Source organism: Dermacentor albipictus, chromosome 4 (assembly GCF_038994185.2).
Source record: "Dermacentor albipictus isolate Rhodes 1998 colony chromosome 4, USDA_Dalb.pri_finalv2, whole genome shotgun sequence".
NCBI classification, from domain to species: domain Eukaryota; kingdom Metazoa; phylum Arthropoda; class Arachnida; order Ixodida; family Ixodidae; genus Dermacentor; species Dermacentor albipictus.
In genome coordinates, this window is record NC_091824.1 from 113,697,635 (window position 1) to 113,717,131 (window position 19,497).

At 44.9% G+C, this 19,497-nt stretch overlaps 1 protein-coding gene across 2 annotated transcripts in view; it reads left to right on the forward strand.

Annotated features, from left to right (window-relative positions):
- The window catches only part of LOC139059279 (uncharacterized), a 31,531-nt gene extending 12,729 nt beyond the window's left edge, over positions 1-18,802 (forward strand). For both annotated transcript variants that reach the window (XM_070537473.1, XM_070537474.1), the window contains exons 5-10: positions 2,443-2,675; positions 3,997-4,328; positions 5,801-5,982; positions 11,232-11,460; positions 13,568-13,778; positions 17,972-18,802. In XM_070537473.1, coding sequence (XP_070393574.1) covers positions 2,443-2,675; positions 3,997-4,328; positions 5,801-5,982; positions 11,232-11,460; positions 13,568-13,778; positions 17,972-18,094 — 1,310 coding nt within the window. In that variant the 3' untranslated portion in view covers positions 18,095-18,802. The remainder of the gene's footprint in view (positions 1-2,442; positions 2,676-3,996; positions 4,329-5,800; positions 5,983-11,231; positions 11,461-13,567; positions 13,779-17,971) is intronic.
- Positions 18,803-19,497: the final 695 nt, after the last annotated feature.

Here is a 19,497-nt window from a genome sequence, read left to right on the forward strand (position 1 = left end):
TCGAAGCAAAGTTTGGGTACGGCCTGGTTGGTATTCCATGGTATCAATCGTCACTTACAGCGCATACACAGAACATACAGCGCTTGTCTTCGTCGTCTTTTTTGTCCCGCGTCTATGTATGCGCTGTAAGTGACGATTGATACATTTTTGAGCCATTGATTATAGGCTCAAGCTTCGACGTCACGTCCTCTGTATAAGGTGTACGAAATCGCCACATTGTGATAATGCCATCGCTGCCGCCCAACAGGCCTCCTCCAGCGAGATGCAAGGCCTCATTAAAGTGGTACTAAGATTAAATTTCTCAACTGTCGTTTTTTGTCGTCAAATGGAAGTCCGAAGCTTCCTCTACTCCCCCCTTTTTTGGCAGTGCTCGCCTGCAATTACGCGGGAATTCTTGCCAAGCAGTCAGCACATGAGAGAGCTATAGTTGACACGGAATACCGGTGGGTCGGGGCGATTGTAACGCGATTCAGTGAAGCATTGGTTTGCAAAACTGCCTCCTATGTAAGTCTGGGTGAGGGCGCGCATTCAGCACGTCTTCCTTGACATTTGCCTCTCCCGCTTACTGTAATATATGTTGAGGGGGAAAGTAGTGTCTCACCCACTCCTACTTTCAAGCATAGACATGACCATGGTAACGCGTTTAATCAGGCGTAATCTTGTTAGCGCATAATTATTGCTTTGAAAGGTCTGTGTTACCTCGTTACTCTATCGCCGTTGTCTGTATTCTCCTGTCGCCGGAAATGCTACGTTTTCTGCGATACGATAATGAGCACGGCGAGTTGGACAAGTCCGCTAACGGGTAGAGCAGCAGAGTTGGCGTGCAAAAAGGAGTTGCAATGTCCAGGTGGAGGGGGGGGGGGGGGGAGCGACACGTGGCCGCACCCGAGCGTTCCGCCGGTCGCATGCAGCACGCGGACCGCGTGTTTGATATCCGTGGATCAGAATGTCACATTTGGGACTTAGAGCGGCGGATTCAGTGCAGGTTGCTACTGAGACGTGGCCGTCAACGTCAACGCCGAATGCTGAATTGAAAGTTGTTCGCTACAATATGCGGACTAAATGGCACGGGACAATCTTTTCTTTTGTTTGTTTTTAGAAATGCAGATATTAGTGTCAGGTTGTTGTTTTTCCATGTTTACAACCGAGACAGAAATATTTGCAATATATGGTCGAGCTATTGCCATAAGGTGGTGCCCCCTATGGGTGGGATGCGCTGCCCTGGCGGCGCTGTGGTAACGCCGGTTCACAGTGGCTTACCGGTTTCGGATAATACAGAACGCGAGGCCCTGCTGCTAAATGCAAGAGTTACAGTATATCTTGTCCGAGTTGCGTTGCGGTGGGAGTTTCGGAACATGTCGTGCCTGGAAGGATTTGTAGCGTGCTTCTCCGTCGAAGAAGAAGCCAAATGTTTGGCCAAGTACGTATGCCGCTTACAAGAATTCTTAGACGAAGTTTTGCTGCGCTGCAGATTTCGAGTGTGTTCCGCTGAAGCCTCATGACGTCAAGCTGCAACGGCAGATCTTCGCAATGTGCGTCTATTCTTTCAACGTACATCAAATCAAAACGGTGGCCTCTGAAGAATATTGTAACCAACTAAGAAAGCTAATAATATAATAAATGACCTGACATAGCGTTACTACTGTGACTGAATCTGACCGGCTCCGCTGCGTGTCGACTCTGAATGCCGTTGGACCGACGAGAATAAAAGCGTGCTTCTGCGGTAAATTCACATTTCCCGGGAGTGGCCGTTGGTCAATCGCGTGATTGTGCACTGCTAGCCTTCGTGTTCATGCACAGGAACTTCGCTCATGAGGGCACAATGATACGACCGCAATGGTTTCTTTTGTTTGGTATTCGTTTGCTTAACGCCAACGTATTATTTGACACCATATTTAATTATCTGCATTTTCCAAACATCACGCTGTAACTGGCTGGCTATAATATGCCAGTCTCTTTTGTTTCGTGTGTCATATATCAGTAAGGAGCTCTGCAGCAGTTTCTACCAGTGTATGAACCTTTCTTTCAATTATCTGTGTCACTTCACCACACGAAATTTCCTCAAGTCCTGTAAATCGATGTTCGCGGCCGTCATTAAATAAGAAAGCACCACCACCTATGGTTTTGCATACTCGACTGCACTGTTTCTCCAGCTTTGCGTATGGTTAAACGAAGCATGGGGCGCACTCTCGACCACATAAGACACAGAACACAGCAGAGAACGGAGGCGGCTTTTCATACTACGCAGACAATTTCGTCGCTCGCCACCAGGTCTACTGCCCGGTACGCTCAAAACATCGCGCGCATCAGGCCCTATGTGATATTGGTTCGTTGATGTGATATTTATAACAATAGTGAAGGACAAGGACAAGGCGTGGACGCGAAAAGAGTACGTGAAGGCACAGTCATGGCGCTAACTGCCAACGGCGCCAACGCGTGCAGGCACTCCCGGCTGCCTCGCCGTTATTCTGGACACCTCCACGCTGCCTGACCAAGCGCGAATGATCGACCACTTGAGGTCCGGTGACTTGTACACGTACCTGTCCGTGTTGGCGATTATAGGCGGCGTCTCGCAAGTCACGGCGAAACTCCTGAAGCAAGCGGTGGACCTGCATTTGGAAATCAAGGCAGCCCTGGCCTTGGCTACCACAGGATCACCCCAAACATACACAACGGTGATGCGCTCAAAGCACTCGAAAAAACCTATCACTGGGGCCCTTTTCTTGAACGGGAGTTCCATAGCCTGACTTACGCAGAGTAATTGCCTTTAACGTGGATTTGAAATATCGAAACGTTGAAAAAGATTCAGGTGCGCTCACATATACGGGATGCTCACGTGCGCGTATTAACTGAAGATTGATTCAAGGATATTGATTTTAAATATTTAGCAGGCTGGACACCATTCGAAGGGGCAGTGGTGCCCGTATTGTACAGCCGACGTGCTAAAATATAACAAAAGATATCTCCAGTTAGGTTGCGTATATAAATTGTCATAAACAACGCCGTATGTGCCTTTTTAGTTTCTAATGCAAAGTAACATCTTCGTTATTACAGTGGTGGTGATATGATTAGAGAATGTTTTTCTATCGGTTGGCCTAAATTTTCAGTGGTGGTTTTACAAAAATATTGTGCAGTTTGTGCATTGAATTTGTTACGTAACTACTTTTGAAGAATGCTTGCGAATGCAAGTCGCGGTCTTGCTCACTTAAGGATCCGCCCATGTTGAGGCGTAACCAGAAGGGCGTTTCTTAAGGCAGAACTTCCCGCTCTTGGGCATTTAAGTTTCGCATTTCCCTGTGAAACATGTTGGAATGCATTACGCTGTAAAAATATGCAGAGTCCACTTTTTTCATTTCGGGAAACGGTAATGTGCCTCTCGATCAACTGGTTTTATGATTTTTTTTTAATGGGATCGCTGGTCAGTCTAGTTTTGGTAAAAAGCTAGTCTAATTTGCACGTATACTTGTCTCACTCTCGAGTTATATCAAATTGTGTGCCTCTGTGTAAAAGCAAGCAAGAAGATCGCCTAATTATCACGTCATCCCTATATCTGAGGAATTTTTATGGCATTTTCTGAAACACGCTGTGTACCATAGGATTCAACTTGTTATGGTGACTATATCCAGGCAGTGGTTTGCTATGGAGTTCGCCAGTGGTTTCCAACATGTTTCGGGGTTCTGGAAGCAGACATCATTTTCTAGACAATTTCTGCTTTAGAAAATTTTTATTAAATTTGAATGGGGCACAAGGGCTGAGTGGAGCCAGGCCCAATTTGTCGTCCAAAACCCTTAATCGGAGAACGTGTTCCTTGAAAAGCTGTGTTTCCCAACGAAGACTCTGGATTCTATAAATAGGGACCTCCGCTGCAGCTTCTTCACTGCTCTGACTTCGGCTACGATCTAATTTAATGTTTTCATTTAGTATCTTTGTGAGCCTCGAACTCATTTCAATATAACGCTTGGCTCTCTGTTCTGTGCTGTGTTCGTGCAACCGCAGGTACCCGCCATGACGACTACCAAGGCAAACCTTGTGGTCATCCCCGGACTGAGCTCGCAAGCGTTTGGCGATGCAATAGCGGCCAAGACGCCTTACCCTCGCGACGCCGCAATAGATCTCGACCAGCGGGTTCCGTCGTCCTTGGGAAATGTCTTCGGCAAGATCACATCGCAAGACTTGTATCTGTGGACCAGCTGGAGCGTCCTGGGCGAGCTAGCCCGCCATGTGGACCCCTGGATTTCCGAGCAACATCTCAATGACTCGCTTGTCTGCGTCACAAGGGTTAAACACATCATGGCCGTACCTCTGGCAGCAACTGCATTCCGTCACAGGTAAGCTTTTTTAGCCCACCCCATCTCTCCTCGCCTTCTTTATGCTGTTTCATGGGTAGCTGTGCCTCAGGTTGGATGCTAGGTGGTCGTGAAGACTGGATGGCTTCGCTTCGGACGCACCTACGTATGTACCATGAGGGACTTAGAATGGTCGACAACTGCGTATTACAGCTTACCGAATATGACTCCTGTAGGTGCACTGTAATTTTTATACGAGGAGGAATTTTCTGTTGGCAATATATACACATTTGAATGGAGCTGCCGCAGCTGGGAATACAGACAGCAACATATTGCTCGGCCACTTGTCACGGTCAGTGGCGTTAACTATGACAATGTCAAGGCGCTTTCCTAAAGCTACGATTCATCCAATGCACCGAAAGATTTACATCATTCAGATGTTCTCGCCACTTGATTAGCAATCAGCAGCCAACTCCGGAAATGTACAATGGTTTCCAGCTGACCTGGTTGGCTGAGACTTTCTGGGAATTCAGCAGGTGCTTATTTTGACAACACTGAAGATGAACCATTGCTGAACTACCAAATAAACTTGCAGTGACGCTCTTTTGGTAGGCTTAATCTATCTTTGGGTAAGCTTATTCGTTTAAATATATATATATATATATATATATATATATATATATATATATATATATATATATATACATATATATATATATATATATATATATATATATATATATATATATATATATATATATATATATATATATATATATATATATATATATATATATATATATATATATGTAAACGAGTCGATAAATACCTTAGCGTTGCTCATCTGCAAGCGGACCTTAACAACTGTTCGACGTGAGCCACCAAGGCTCGACACGCCGGTTATTGCCTAAGATGAACATTGGGTTTGTGGGGGGATGTCATGGCTGTGTGTGGGGTAGGGGGTAAGGATAATGATGATGGGTGAAAACGGACACGTTACACAAATAGCCTGGCTGGGGGGAATTATATTTCTACTCCTGCCTTGTCACGGTGATGGACGGCTATTCGACGCATTTTTCACTCTTCGTCGGTAAAGGCTTCCAGTGTCTCTGGTGTCACTTTATCGCGGTTCTTAAATGTGAGACATGTTCCATCAAACTGTTGGATGCGCTCACACAACTCTCATTTGATAGTGCAGTAATGTGTCGTCTCCATTGCTGTCCTCTGAATTCCTTGAAACTGAAAATGCATGTCTAGTGTGAGCGACCGCTATTGCATTTTTGCAAGCGTTTTCTCTCACCATCCTTTCGCGACTTGCGGAAACTCCCGACTCGAATCCTCGAATCGACTGATGTTCGATTCTATTAGCGCCCGCACTTTTCAATGCCTATTCGGATCGACGTTAGAAGGTAATATTCGCAAATTTCTAATTTCAAGCCATAAGATAATTTAATTAATGAACTTTTCAACCCTGTGTAATCTTTCTGGCGTTCGTGTTTTTGCCCGTTCCACAGTGTCGATACAACAAATTTCATGACGAAACTAACCGACGTCCTCGTGCACTGCTTTGCGACAAACGCTTCTCGCTGGCTTCGCCGTCCTGGCCCGGTCACCGTAGTCGCCGGTTTCCCTCCCAGCGAAGACACCCTCCAGAAGCTCAACAAGCAATACGACGCATATCCGAAGCACGTAATAGGTGAGTACTCACGGCCATTTCTTGTACAGAGCGGACGTTCGTGGCTCTGAACGCGAAGGCACAACATTACGCACGCATGAAAATAAGGCAATCACGGCAACCGGGTCAGCCTATCTCCCTCAATCACGATTTATAACGAACTATCGATAAATGTGTCATATCTACAGAATGTTATTCCAAGATACTGCGCGGTCGATTCAAAGAAATGCAATACGGCCTTATTCTTTGTGCATATTCTAAGAAGTCCTTGTCATATTTCTTGATTTATTGTACAGTCAGTTACGTGGTAATTGTTTTCTTAAAAGAAGACTGAATAACTGGTTCCGCGAAGGGTTTATTTGGTTTATGCTGAAGTTTTGCAGTATCATTTTCGCTGCACTTTCTCGGAGTACGCGGCTTCACGAGAAAACACCAACAGGTAAAACGGAACTGATTTCGATGCCAATGCTTTTGTCTGAACTACTGGCTCTCGCTGCCTCTATCTCACAAGCGTGCAGTAGTTCACGCATAAAGTTGGGCTAGTTGTAATCGCAACATTACTATAAAAGGTGTTAAATCCGTAAGAATTTCTGTGGTTACCCAACGGGAAAACTGTCCGTCCGTCCCTCTTTTGCGGAAGACGATCGCTTTCAAGATAAAACCAGCCAGCTGTGGAGGAAGACGACGACGAACGCACGAGCGGTGGCACGAAAATCTCGGGGTATGCCAACTTGAAATCTGCGTCTATACCAAGTTCACATCTGGGGTCGGGCCAACTTGAAATCTGGAGATGGGCCACGTTGAAATCTAGGAGCGGGCCAAGTTGAAATCTGGGGATGGGAGAAACCTAAATTCGAGGGTAGGCCAATTTAAATTGGGGGGAGGGGGACACCTTGAAATTTGGGTGTGGCCCTGCTCGAGAATTTGGGGTGGCCCAATGGCCTGTTGAACGCTGCTGAGCGTCCTTCGGATTATGAACATCTCGCGGGCAAGCGAGTGTGCTGAGACGCTTGGCGCGTTTTTATTGGGCCTTAGCGAGGCGCAGTCAAAAAGCAAGCGAGAGCTTTGTGGACAGGGAACGCGCGTATAACACAGACTTGCGAAAGAGAGAGAGAGTGTGTGTGCGATTGTGAAGGGGAAGAGGCGCTATGCGAGGATGACATAGCATCACAGCGATGCACTCTCCACTGACGCAACTATAGGGGCATTCTGCGCAGCACGTCATGCGCCAGCTGTGGTGCTCGCTTTCGGCCGCTCTGCTCCAACGAGGCGCGCTCGTGCCCGGCGTTCCGGCTCAATTGGTGCAATCGTATTGGAGGGTTCGGATGCAGCGAGAAAACCTGACAATTGTCTACTGAAGCCTAAGCATTCTTTGCCACCGGAAAAGGTTAGACGTACACGAGCTAGAAAACACAAGTAAGCAACTCTAGGCAAAATCGTAGTAATAGCCGAGCCAAACAATGCTTACGCTTTAGTAGAGAATTCTCAGAATTTTTGTAGTTTTTTCCAGTCCTTGGCGCAAAAAAAAAGTAAGGGAGACAAACAGTTAGAAAGCAACTGGAGGGAAGGGACGCTGGTCTTCAGTCGTTCTTTACCGAAGACATTGCGCCCCATGTGATGACAACATGAGATGTCCTCAATGCGCTTGCCCATCACAACTCTTGGTGTATGCGTATCATGCAGCCACTGACAAGGCTAATGAAATGGTTTACTTGACAAGGCGATTGGCGCTCTGTTCACACCGCTAGTAGGCACTCTTTATTTGATGCAAAATGTTTCTTCTTGTATCAATCGGCATTTTTTTAAGAGAAAACATCCGCATTCATACACAGGTGTACGATGCCACCTTTTTCAATCATCTGCAATGTGTCCCAATTCCGCTTCCATGCTTGTCTCCACTAAGCACTGAAAAATTGTGCTATGCCAGTTCAAGGGAATCTAAAGCAGGGCAACATTTTAACATGACATAAAATCTATCACAAAAATTAATCAATTCAACTGATAAAGCGCACTTTCAAATGTATATTTTCCTCAATTTAGCGGTAATATGATGAGTAGTAAAAGAGGCGAAGAGAGTTAGGGGTAAAGCGTCATTTTTTTTTATTTCAGACAGGAACCGCAGCGCCGGTATACGGGAGTCTTAGAGTATTGTCTTTTTTATTGTATATCCGGTGATGTGGCTTGGGAGAAGTTTTAACAACTCGCTGAGTTCAGTCTTTCGCTTTCTTAGAACACAATCCAGTCCATCTTTACCCCATAAAGATTTAACTAGGCCAGAGCAGGCACCCTGAATATTTATCCCGTTTCGGCGAACTGCTTGCAAGAACTTCAAGGCGACGTCGTCCCACGTATTTCGTTGTTGCGTTGTCGCGTCTTTCCTGGCCTACGAAGCCTTTCCTCAAGGAAACAGTCGCTTTTTTTTTTCTTGACGAGTGGAGGGGGGATGTTGGAACTGTAATTTACGAATACATCTGAAATATCTTGTTGTTTTTTTATGTTTCGTTAAGTCACACACATATCACTTGCAAGTATCGTGTGGTGCGCCCTCTTTATTCCCCGGCTTGTGGATATTTACTACGTGGTTCATTTCCTCTGCTTGCAAGTTCGTGCGCCGTATGCACTTGCTGAAATGTCTTGGAAGTTGCGCAATGTGAACGCGTCGACAGAAATTACTACGAAACTCTTTCGACAGTATCACTGTCTTACGCTTGATCATCTGGTACTTCGCAATACCACTCGCACGCAGTCAAATTTAATATAGCTCTTTGAGGCATGCTAGGTCCCTCAATGCAATTTCTCTTAACGTGCTTTCCTTGGTGCGATCGCATTTCGACTACTCGAAATTAAACTGTGCTCTTTATGAGTACAGTTTAATGCTGCGCAACTAGACGAACGCGGGGCAAGGAGAGAATGTGACAATATAAAAAAAAAACTAAGGACTGTCATGGTTCGTCCGGAAATAGCCTCAAACGAGTAAAATGCTCGATCAAACATTTTTTTTTTTACAGTGAAGCTGTATATGCGGACCCTGTGCCATGGTTGCCGGAGTTCGCTAATATATCATCAACAGGAATAGCTCGAGCGTTGTCTTCCACAGCTGGCTCCATTGCAGGTCGTCATTCCAGCATCGAATTTCACTTCTGTCTTCGTCATAGGGAGGCCACTTTTACGGGGGCATGCGCCATTGCATAAAGGAGCATAAGCCATTCACTGTCTGATGCGACGGTGAGATTTAATTTTGAGGCACAAGTCTGTGATTGTGAAATGTAAACGCCGTCATCTGCCTATCAACTCAAGAGCAAGCAATGCAAGATTCAACGTCTCCAGACAAAGCACTGCGAGCAGAAGGGGCACACTGAGCTGTGCAGTGTTGTACTTCATGGGCGATCCCACCGTTAGCAACCAGTTTGTTGCGTTTGTAGGCGATCCCACCGCTAGCAACCAGTTTGTTGCACTTCAGGGGCGATCCCACCGTTAGCAACCAGTTTGTTGCGTTTGTAGGCGATCCCACCGCTAGCAACCTGCTTCTTGCGTACTCCAGGGTAGCGTACCGTACTGCTGCCGAGAAGTAGCGGCGCCTGCCTGTCGAAGCTCGACCGACATTACTTATTGGGTAGCGTAGCGTTGTCGGCGGGCTGCAGGCATCTGGTAGACCATGGCGACCGAGCAAGGGCGAGACGATTTGCTAGTGCGAAACTTGCACTGTTTATTCAAAGGTAGTTGAAAGAAAATAAGAAGAGCATGAAGTATGAAGTATGAAGTATATCAAAAGTACATTTCGGAGCCCCTTAAATAGGCTCTCTACAAGTGTGGGCGGGATCTTGCTTTCGTCGATGACACGTGACAGGCACAGAGAGAGGGCCCCTCCTCCTGCATTACCGAACACGGGAAGGAGAAGTCGATCCTCTTTTCGACGAATCCTGGGAGAAGGTCGGGTGAATGACCTCTTCGGCGCCGTGGGGTACGGCCAAGTAGAAGGTAGGGGGATGACGTATCGCCCTTGGCGTCCGGCCAAACCTAACAGCAGACAAAAGAGACAACAACTCAACATCAAGCCGTAGAAGAGAACACAAGACCAAGCAAATACAACATTACACACAAAATGAATTTAAAAAAGCAATCAGCTGGTTTTCATTTCATGTCAAACCTTGCTCTCATTACTGGCGCGCGAAAAGAAAAGGGGGTGGAGCAACTTTCACGTTAAGAAAAGCACGGCAAAACATAGACAAATACATCACGCACAAAAAGAAAGAAAAAAACTGGGAGAACCGCAATAAAAGCACTCTTAAAGCATGTTCAGCATGTGAAGTTCGCAAAAGCGAAAATCAGGTGAAATAATGGTGAAACCAAAGGTATTGTAATATGGACTGCTTGCGAGGTTTGACCTGCATGGTGTTACACTCTTTGTAATTAACACAGTTTCGCTGTTCGACCATCTTCGCGGACTGCAAGGGGTATTTTTACATACTGCTTCATTTCGAAACGAGCATATTCCTTTTTTTTTCTTGAAGCCACGCATGTTTCCAAGACTATACCGAAACAAGCGAAATGTTGCATTCCAACATATGTTTAAAGAATACTTTTCTTCGCGTATACACCGACTTTACACGGTATATTTCTATACAGTGTTTGGTAAACAGCTGGTTACAATAAAAAATTACACTAAAATTACACTAAAAATGAAGTGACGAGAAACTTGTGGCCATTGGTAACTATGCTACCTTGGCTAGGTACTGATGGTAATAATAATTGCCTTTGTGTGACATTTTTCGATGAGAGTGTTAGTATAAATTTATGCTCCATTCAGCTTCATCTGACGGCTTCACTGTGGTAAACATCAAAGGGTACAAACAACTAAAAGTATGCTAACATTACGGAAACAATTTACCTTCCACTAAAAACATATTGATGCGTCCTTCAACATACCCCTTCTCCCCTACCCTCACAGGAATAATAATGAAAGAATTGACAAAAGACCAATACGCTCTACGGATTACTTGGCGAAATCGACAAATCAAGCTCATGGATAACGCTTTAGCGCTGGCTAACAAGAACAGAGGCGAGACGTAGACAGTACGATTCCGTCTACGTCTCTCCTCTGTCCTTTGTTCGCCAGCACTAAAACGTTATCCAAGTTTGAATGCCGGTACGTCCAGCACACAGCAAACCAAGTTCAGCTTAATGACAAGCGCAACCGGTCATTCTACTTGTATGCGCCCCTCACATGGTAACATTGCAATGCCTGTACCTTTCTTCTTTCTTCCGTGCAGGGAGGAACGACTTCTTGACGGATTGGGTGCAAGCCGCCAAGACGAGAAAACAACTCATTAACACGTCCGCCGTTCACTTCGACCCATCGGTAGTCGACGTCATAGTGTCTCGAGACGGGCTGGTTATAGTGCCGGAGGCCACTTCTTACGTCCTGTACAGCAGCGATTCCCCGCCCTCGTTCATGTTTGGCAACATTGGTCACATGATCGCCAGACGCTTCGTTCAAAGGTACCGGATTTATTGCGATACTCCTATCGTTTCTGTCTTTTGCACATAAAAAAGTGTGAATAAGAAAACAAACTCGGACACGCACACTGAAATATGAAAGCGCATTCAAACAGAAAACGCGTTCTTGAGTTTTTTTCTTGTGCGACTCGTTGGTGCTCTGCCCCTTGCTTTTCTTAGAACAAGCATTCCTTACTCTTTCGTTCTGCTGCAGCACGCCGTCGATTCCTATATTCTGTATCTCATTATCTCTTCAGCTGACGGGGTTCTCTTCCTGTACAAACCTCGACTGCTGCGACGCTCGCTGCGTGTGCATGACTCGGTGGGCCACTCCTATATTGCGTGGCACAGGACTTCACGTCTGACTCATACTGAGACCAGATGGCCAGGCAGACGCGCCAAATTGGATAGAGGTTAGGCAGGAGAAAGGTGCTCACATTTAAAAATTAAACGTGTTTATACTCTGCCCTGCGACAGGTAGCGTTATATTTGTACGACTGTGGAAAGTAACGGCTCTCTCGCAACAGACTTTAGCCCGTTTTTCTGATAACTTCGTCATACGCACTCGTCTTAGTTGTCTTCCCGCACGTCGGCACTACGAAATGGCGGGAGATGCTTGAAAGCTGCGACAGTAACTGGTCCCGAAATTTCGTTGCACGCCACTCCGAATGAAGTACAGTAGGTATATTGCACTTTGTTCGCGTTTGCATACAGTATGTGTCATATTATTATCATGCCTCAAATGAAATTGTCCACCTAATCAACGTTCGCTCTAATGGTGAGACGTTACGTTCCCAAGCCTCAAACACGGGATGTCAAGATCGCCGTCAAGGGCATTCTATATAGACTAATTTTATCCGTGCGAGGTTCTCGCTTTCAACATTAGGATACGCTATCTGGACTGTGAACTGCAAGGCGGGCTCTGGCGCTACAGACAATGCTTGAGTCTGTGATGAAGGCTCAGCATACGATGGTCTAGCGTAATAGAACAAAGGAGGCACAAATGCGTGTATATTTTCATTAGAGCTCTCGTTACAGACCAATGCCAGGTTTAGCTTCCACTGCAAATTCCGCATTACCTTATGTTTAAAATTGCGTTTATATACAATAGCCTTTCCTCTTTTTTTTTTGCATACCGATCCCACTGGAATGCGGCCGTCGTAGCCGGAAAACGAAGCCGTGACCTCGTGCTCAGCATTTGAACGCCACAGTTGCACTGATCAGCCACGGCAGTGTCACTGTGTGGATATATATTGTGTTCGCAGCTTAAGACGGAGCAGCACGGAAACAGGACAGGACGGGTGCAGTTACCGGACAGGCGCTCCGAGGCGATCCGAGAACACGTGCTCTGAGCATCTTTTTATACTCCTCTCTTTTCCTGTCTGACTTTTATGCTCGCTCTTTAGTAATGAACATGTACTAAATAATCCAGCACGCAAAATGTAGCGAGGAAATAAGAGGGACGAAGGATAAGCGCTGACTTCCAAGTAAATTCGATTCTAAGAAGATGAACATGTATAAAGTAAACCTCTCCATCTGCGCAGGTGCCTTAAAGTACTTTCGTGGCAAAGTGAAATTACGATTGGGGCAGACCACCCTGCCCTCCAGAAAAAAAAAAACAACCAGGAAGGACACTGAACCTCGAAACATGTTATCTGCGAGTTAAACCCAGAAAATGCACGCGCTCGCCCTATGTCCCTACTGCTTAAAGTCAACGTCGCGTGGTTCAGATATCTAAAGGCTTTCCGAGAAGTTCAATAGGCAGAGCACACACTGACACACACTGCTCCCAAGCGCGCGATTTCTGTTGCTTCGATGTTTTCTCGCGTGGTCAGCACAGAATTTCTACTAACATCTGTGCATTCGTTTAAAAGAGGCTCGCGTGCGCAGCTCTTGCAGTGGTAGCTAAGGTGTCCCGTTTTACCGTTGTGAACGTAGGGGCCAGCAGCCCGTTTTACTAAGATCGTTTGTGTATTCCATTCTAGTTCAACGTCGCAACTGCTGATATGCACAACAGCAGCAAAACGATACTTGCACAAAGTGGGTGCACAATGTAAAAGAAACGAGGCCAGTCAACGCTCTAGCCTTCCATCTCCCGTTTTTCCCTTAGGATGCTCTTGCCCACGGCACGGCCGGACGCCCAATGCGTCCCACCGGACGCGTCGAAGGCAGCGGACGTTTTCGAGAACCTGCTGGCGTACCAGTGCGCCAGGCACGTCTTCACCGACGAGCTCCAGCGCAACGCCAGCGCAGCATTGTGGCTGCCCATGCACTTGCGCCTTACTCCTCAGAGGCAGTTCTTCGCCTTCGGGTGTTTGAAGGTAACGCTTGTGGCAGCGACGTAAGAAATATTACTTTCCGATGTTGCGGGGAAATGCGACCTGGTGCTGCGCGAAGGACGTCATCGGTTAGTATAGTCATATGGCCATTCCTTACGTAGTCGCTTTCCTAAGACTTGTGACCCTATAGTGAAAAGCTATTCCAAAATTTTCTATTCCAATTCGGTCATCAGCCCTCGACGAATGGTCAAAAAAGTTTTCTGGCTAACCCCCACTGCGCCTTTCTGTAACGCGGCGTCACGAAAACCACGAAAACGCCCCATCTATTGTGATATGTGCACACTGATTATGCATGATAAGACCGCACGAGATAAACATAACAATTTCTGATTCGGAGCCTTTTTCGCCATTAGCGAAAAATGCGTCGTTTGACCAATTGCTATTGGTCAAACATTATTGGGCTGCTCCCTCTTCGCCTGTCTGTCACGCGACGTCACAAAACCACGAAATCTCACCGCATGAAAGTTATGTGCACGCGTTAAAGACACATTAATATACCGAAAAAAACTGAATTTTTTATAAATAGCCGGACACTGCCCCGTCCCGATAGGAATAGAAGATGGCTGCCCTCCGCCCCTCTGGAACTGAGTACTGGAAGCTGCTGGGGAGCATGGATTTATTTGCGCTAAAGAAATCATTTTGCGTGGCAGTATAACGTTGTTAGGGCCTTTCTGCAGGCATACAACATTGCTTTGCCAACACTTCTTTGTTGAGGATCAATTGTAGTGGCATTTTTAACCTTCCGCTGCATGCTGCCGCGATTTTCAGCCAGCGCAAGCTAAGTAAGTGGGAAGCGGACCAATCGCAGACGCCGGCACCACACTCCTTATCTGGCTACCTACTTTCACTTTGCTGGCTCGGCGCCATCGAAATTCTGTCCAGCTGAGCGTGCCCCTCACCTCTTGTTAGCCAATTAGTTAACAAAAACTGCTCAATGTAGGCAGTGTGGGCAATGCTATTCGCTTTGAAAACAAAAAAAGTAACATCCTAAATACGAGAAGCGCGTTTGATTGGGTTTTTCAGGCAACGCTGCGGGTTACCGCCTGATGCTTACGTCAGTTGTTACGTAAATTTGACGTCAGGAGATTGAAACAAAAACATATTGGAATAGTTTTACGTTATAGAGCCCTTGAAATGTAAACTTCTTGTCGAAACGGGCCCTTTTCTGTACATTATTTATTCAATAGTACTTGACGCCACACAGAAGATGGAGTTGTAATATCATAACGAGGACTTTTGGGCGGATTCAATGAGGCTCCAAATAAACCATACATTATAATACTCAAATATGTAACAATGAAACATCATCAGAACAATTGAGTTGGGGCATGAGCACGGATCCTTTCCTGTAGCCTGGTTGTTGAGTTCGTCCAACGGCGCACACAGAGCAGATCCGGCAGCTGAGCCTCGACTACGAAGATTCAGACTTTTCTCCTTTAAAATTATTACTGGAGCGTAAGCCCTTTGCGCAACAGCGTGCTGTGCTATCTGAACTGCAAAGTCGAAAGCTAACGTTTGCTGCCAGAAATGCAGCGTTTACATTTGGCTCATGAAGTCGAATAACTGCTTCACTGCATGGCATGGAAATCAGAAAGGCAGATTTTTTTTTCTTTTCTGTTCACGTAACAGTTACTTGCCGATCATTTAAAAAAAAAGTATTCTTGGAATCATTATCTGCGGAACATAATCCTCAATTTGTGTAATTTTTTTTGCGTATATATAGGTTATATAGCTTTTCTTTATGAACACAGGATTGTCATCTCTGGGAACTTGTCTCGTTAACTTATTAGTACGTCTTTTTTTTAGCTTATTTTTTCCAAAACACAATTTGGTTTTCTACCATTTCCATTGTTGCATTATACGCTAAAGCGTTATTTGTAATAACGAAGAATCTCATTCACAGATATCTGAAAAAATTATAACTTCCTCGTAGTAATAATAAAGCTAACGTTGCAAACACTAAAAAAATGGAGATAAGACTACACTCGAATGACCATCAGCCATTTCACCTAGGTGCACTCTTGTCAGTCATGTATTACTTTGCTTGCTTGCTTTACTGTGTGATCTTAGTACACTACAGTGACTTACTAATCCGGTGCCATCCTTGACAACGTATGCCTCGCCTTGGCACCCATTCTATGACTAATAAACTACTGGTTATCTGCTCTACGCATCACCTAATCTATCCAATTTCATTGCTTCTTGTTATACTTCACTTTAGTATCAGTGTCGGCTGACTATAGCGCTCTATTCCCGTCTCATGAACTTCTATCATGTTCTGTTCCAACGCTCGTAATGTGGCTAAATTATTCTAGAACTTTTTTGGCATATTCAATGAATCGTCTTCATAGGTTAGCGTTGTCAAAAATCACTGATTATATAGTTATCAAGTATATCAATAAGATGCTGTTTAAGGCTTCTATCTCGTGCCATGTACGCTTCAACCTCATTTTTATTCGTCCGGAGTTCTTGTTCTCGTAAATCCTCTTCCCTGTGAATGCTCCACCTAGGTAAATGTTCTTCTTCAGTGGTTTCGGCAGCGAACCTACTGACCATCAAATCTTCGTCGCAGTGCCATAAATGTTAAAACCAAGAACCCGAAAGAAAAGCACAGACAACAGCGCTACACTCGCAACTGAAATACTTTATTAAATATTGATATAATTTCACCAGTTTTCCTTCATTTGCATAATATCTAATTAAGAGGGAGACATCGCTGTCCTTACTTTGTCGATATTTATCCGGTTATCTGTACGTGCGTGGCTTGGGTGAGAGTGTTGGTCTTTTTAACTTTTTGTTTGGCTAGTTTTTATATTCTTTCATTTCCAAGTGGAACGCCGCTGTCAGTCCGCACCTTTCCTGCTCTCGCGTGGTACCTAAGAAACCATATTGCATCAATACCAGGCAGTTGAAGTTCCAGTTTTAAACGAAGCCTTCGTGACTTGCCGGGCTATTCAAGAATAAATTATGGCATATTAGCTTTGAAACCTATCTGAATATTTTGGGTGGCTCAGGGAACTCAATTATTCTTTTTTCTGCTCCAGCGTTGCTGATCAGGTTCTTCAAACACTTATTTAACTATTACTTTAAAAAGTGGCATGAATAACAAGAGTATTTTTCGACGACCCACCATTCGCCACACTGAATACGTGGTATTTGGAAAGAAATCGCATATTATCTTGCGAGCAAGTACAATTTATTCCATAACTTTTAAGTTCGCTTTCTGGAGCATTGTGTGGTTGCGGAATCTAGGCCAACTGTTTGTCAAGGTTTCAACCGCTTAGTAGGTATCGTGATTATAAAAATGTAGCGATGTATCTGCGCGCGGTCAAAGGCATTGGCATTCCACAAATTTTTCCCAGAAGACGGACAAAATTGCATGTGGCGCACCAATGTGCTTCACAACATAATTTAGGAAAAAAACCTCTGCCACGCAAAAAAAAAATCAAGAAGTCCAGCTTAAATTTTGGCAAAACATTAACCCAATTGTTATAGAACAAAGATAAAGCAAGAAAGAAAAATAAACGCGAAGATTTCAAGACAGGCTATAGCACTCAACAAAAAACATTTATTCTAATAAAAACATTCACGCGGATGCGGATTCGCCGGAGCATCCAACTTGTAGTGTTAACACGGGTATCATTGTTTAGTATAATCTGATCACCGTGTTTAACCGAATAATCACTAAACAATATTATCGCACCGCGCCAAAACGCGCCTATTTATGCGTCGGAACTTTCCCGAATATTGTCACCAATTCTACAGCGGAAGAATCCTGTCCAATCAGATTCTGTGCGTGACGCAAACGTTGTTCAAAGTAGAACGCGTGCACCAGAGATTACGTGGAAACGCACTATGAGTCACCTATAAACAGCCGACGTAATCAACCCGGAGATCAAATTTCGTCGATCGCGCCCACCGTTATCTTTGTGTTCTGAGTGATACTCGTTCTTTTTTTCTTTCTGCGCACAAGTTCATTCAGTAAAGAGTTTGACTCGGGACTCAGAGTTTTTGGTAAATGAATTATTCTTTTGTGAGTGAGTCTCAGTGAGTTCCGTCCATTTTATCGGCCTATGTACATCACCACTCCCCTAAAGAAAAATTTAATTTTATTGTTTGCTTCTTGAAGCCCCAGTGCAGGCCGATCCTTGCGAGACGCTCTCTATCTCACGCAGGACTGCCGGAAGCGGGGCCTCGGCATTGAAGGCAGCTGCGCGACAGCTGCGTTGCGAAGGCTGCCTACCTTCACCGACGCGTACGGCTGCCGACTCGAAAGGCCCGCCTGCAATTTGACCTAGGATGCGAGAACGGCATCGATTCGCTGCCACAACATTCCGTCCCTTCGAATTTTGAACACCGACTCCCTATCCTCTCGTAATTTCTGAATGAATTAGAATACTTTTTAATGTGTGGCGCTTATCTATGGCTCTTCTATTGAGCTTAGATTTGTCTGTCGCATTTGTTGATATATTTATACGCGCTAAAATGCCTTTCTGCGCAAAAATCTGGAAACAGTCGAATACTATCTCCGAAAGCCTCAAATGAAGCCATTCAGATGGCGTGTAGGCGGTGAAAAAGTAATATTGCCTTTCATTGAAATTAACTTGAACATAATTTCTACAATTTTTACTCCTGAAACTGTTGTACCTCCTGCATGTTCTTCGTAACCTGCGAAATGTGTTCAAAGAAAGATAAATAACATAAAAATCAGACCATGCAATAAGTATGAAACGTGGAAACATGGAAATAGCGACTTCGGTGGTCTAGCCATTCTATTCATGCTCATAATTTCTGGCTTCAATGCTGGCAGTATTGCTAAAATGTTGCTTTTGACCCAATAACTTTGATAAAATGAATGTGTTTGCATGGTGAGGTATGAAGTCGATAAGTACTGATTAAGATGTGGGCTTCTAGAAGGTGTTAAGGAACGTGTCAGGACCTCCTTCAACTCTGAGGCGCTTCTGAAACTGGCAGTTCTGCATTCTTAAAAAACGCCGTGCTTCAAACAGAATCTGTCATGTGCAGTACTTTCGTCAGACACGAATCCTATTGTCTTTTTCATTCCATATGCACAAGAAATCAGCATCACATATTGATCACATGGCAGTATTGTGTCTCCCTCTCATATTATATTAAAGGAAGCGACATTTCGATCGCACCTTTTTCAGAACAATGAAAAGATTGAATCAAACCGAATCTTTTCTCTTTTCCTTTCTTTTTTTTTTCTGAAGTTGGCTTGTACTTGTGTAGATTTTCAAATGGGGTGTGCTGTATGCGCTCAGGTTGAAGCCGAAGCGTGCTAGTGTTTTGGACGGTAAATGAAGACCCGACCGTGAAAGCAAAAGAAGCAGAATCACACAATGAGGTTTCTTTATTCCATCATCCGGAGAACAGGAGGTTCTTCTGCCACGACAAATGTAGGAAAACACGTCAGAGTGGAAGGTGTCGCGGTACTTCACGAGAGCGAGAGCCTTTTGTTTTATTTGAGGAACGCACAGGAGCCAAAAAGGAACGACGATGTTCAAAGAAAGCGCTATGGAACAAGGAGATATCACGAGGTACGAACATCTCTTCACTGTAATAGGCGTCCCTCAGCCGAAAAGCCTATATATTTCATGTGATGTAAATGTATGTACACTTGGCATAGTCTCACGTTTACTGGTATTGGATAGAGGGGGGATTGTCAAAAAACAGTGAGAAA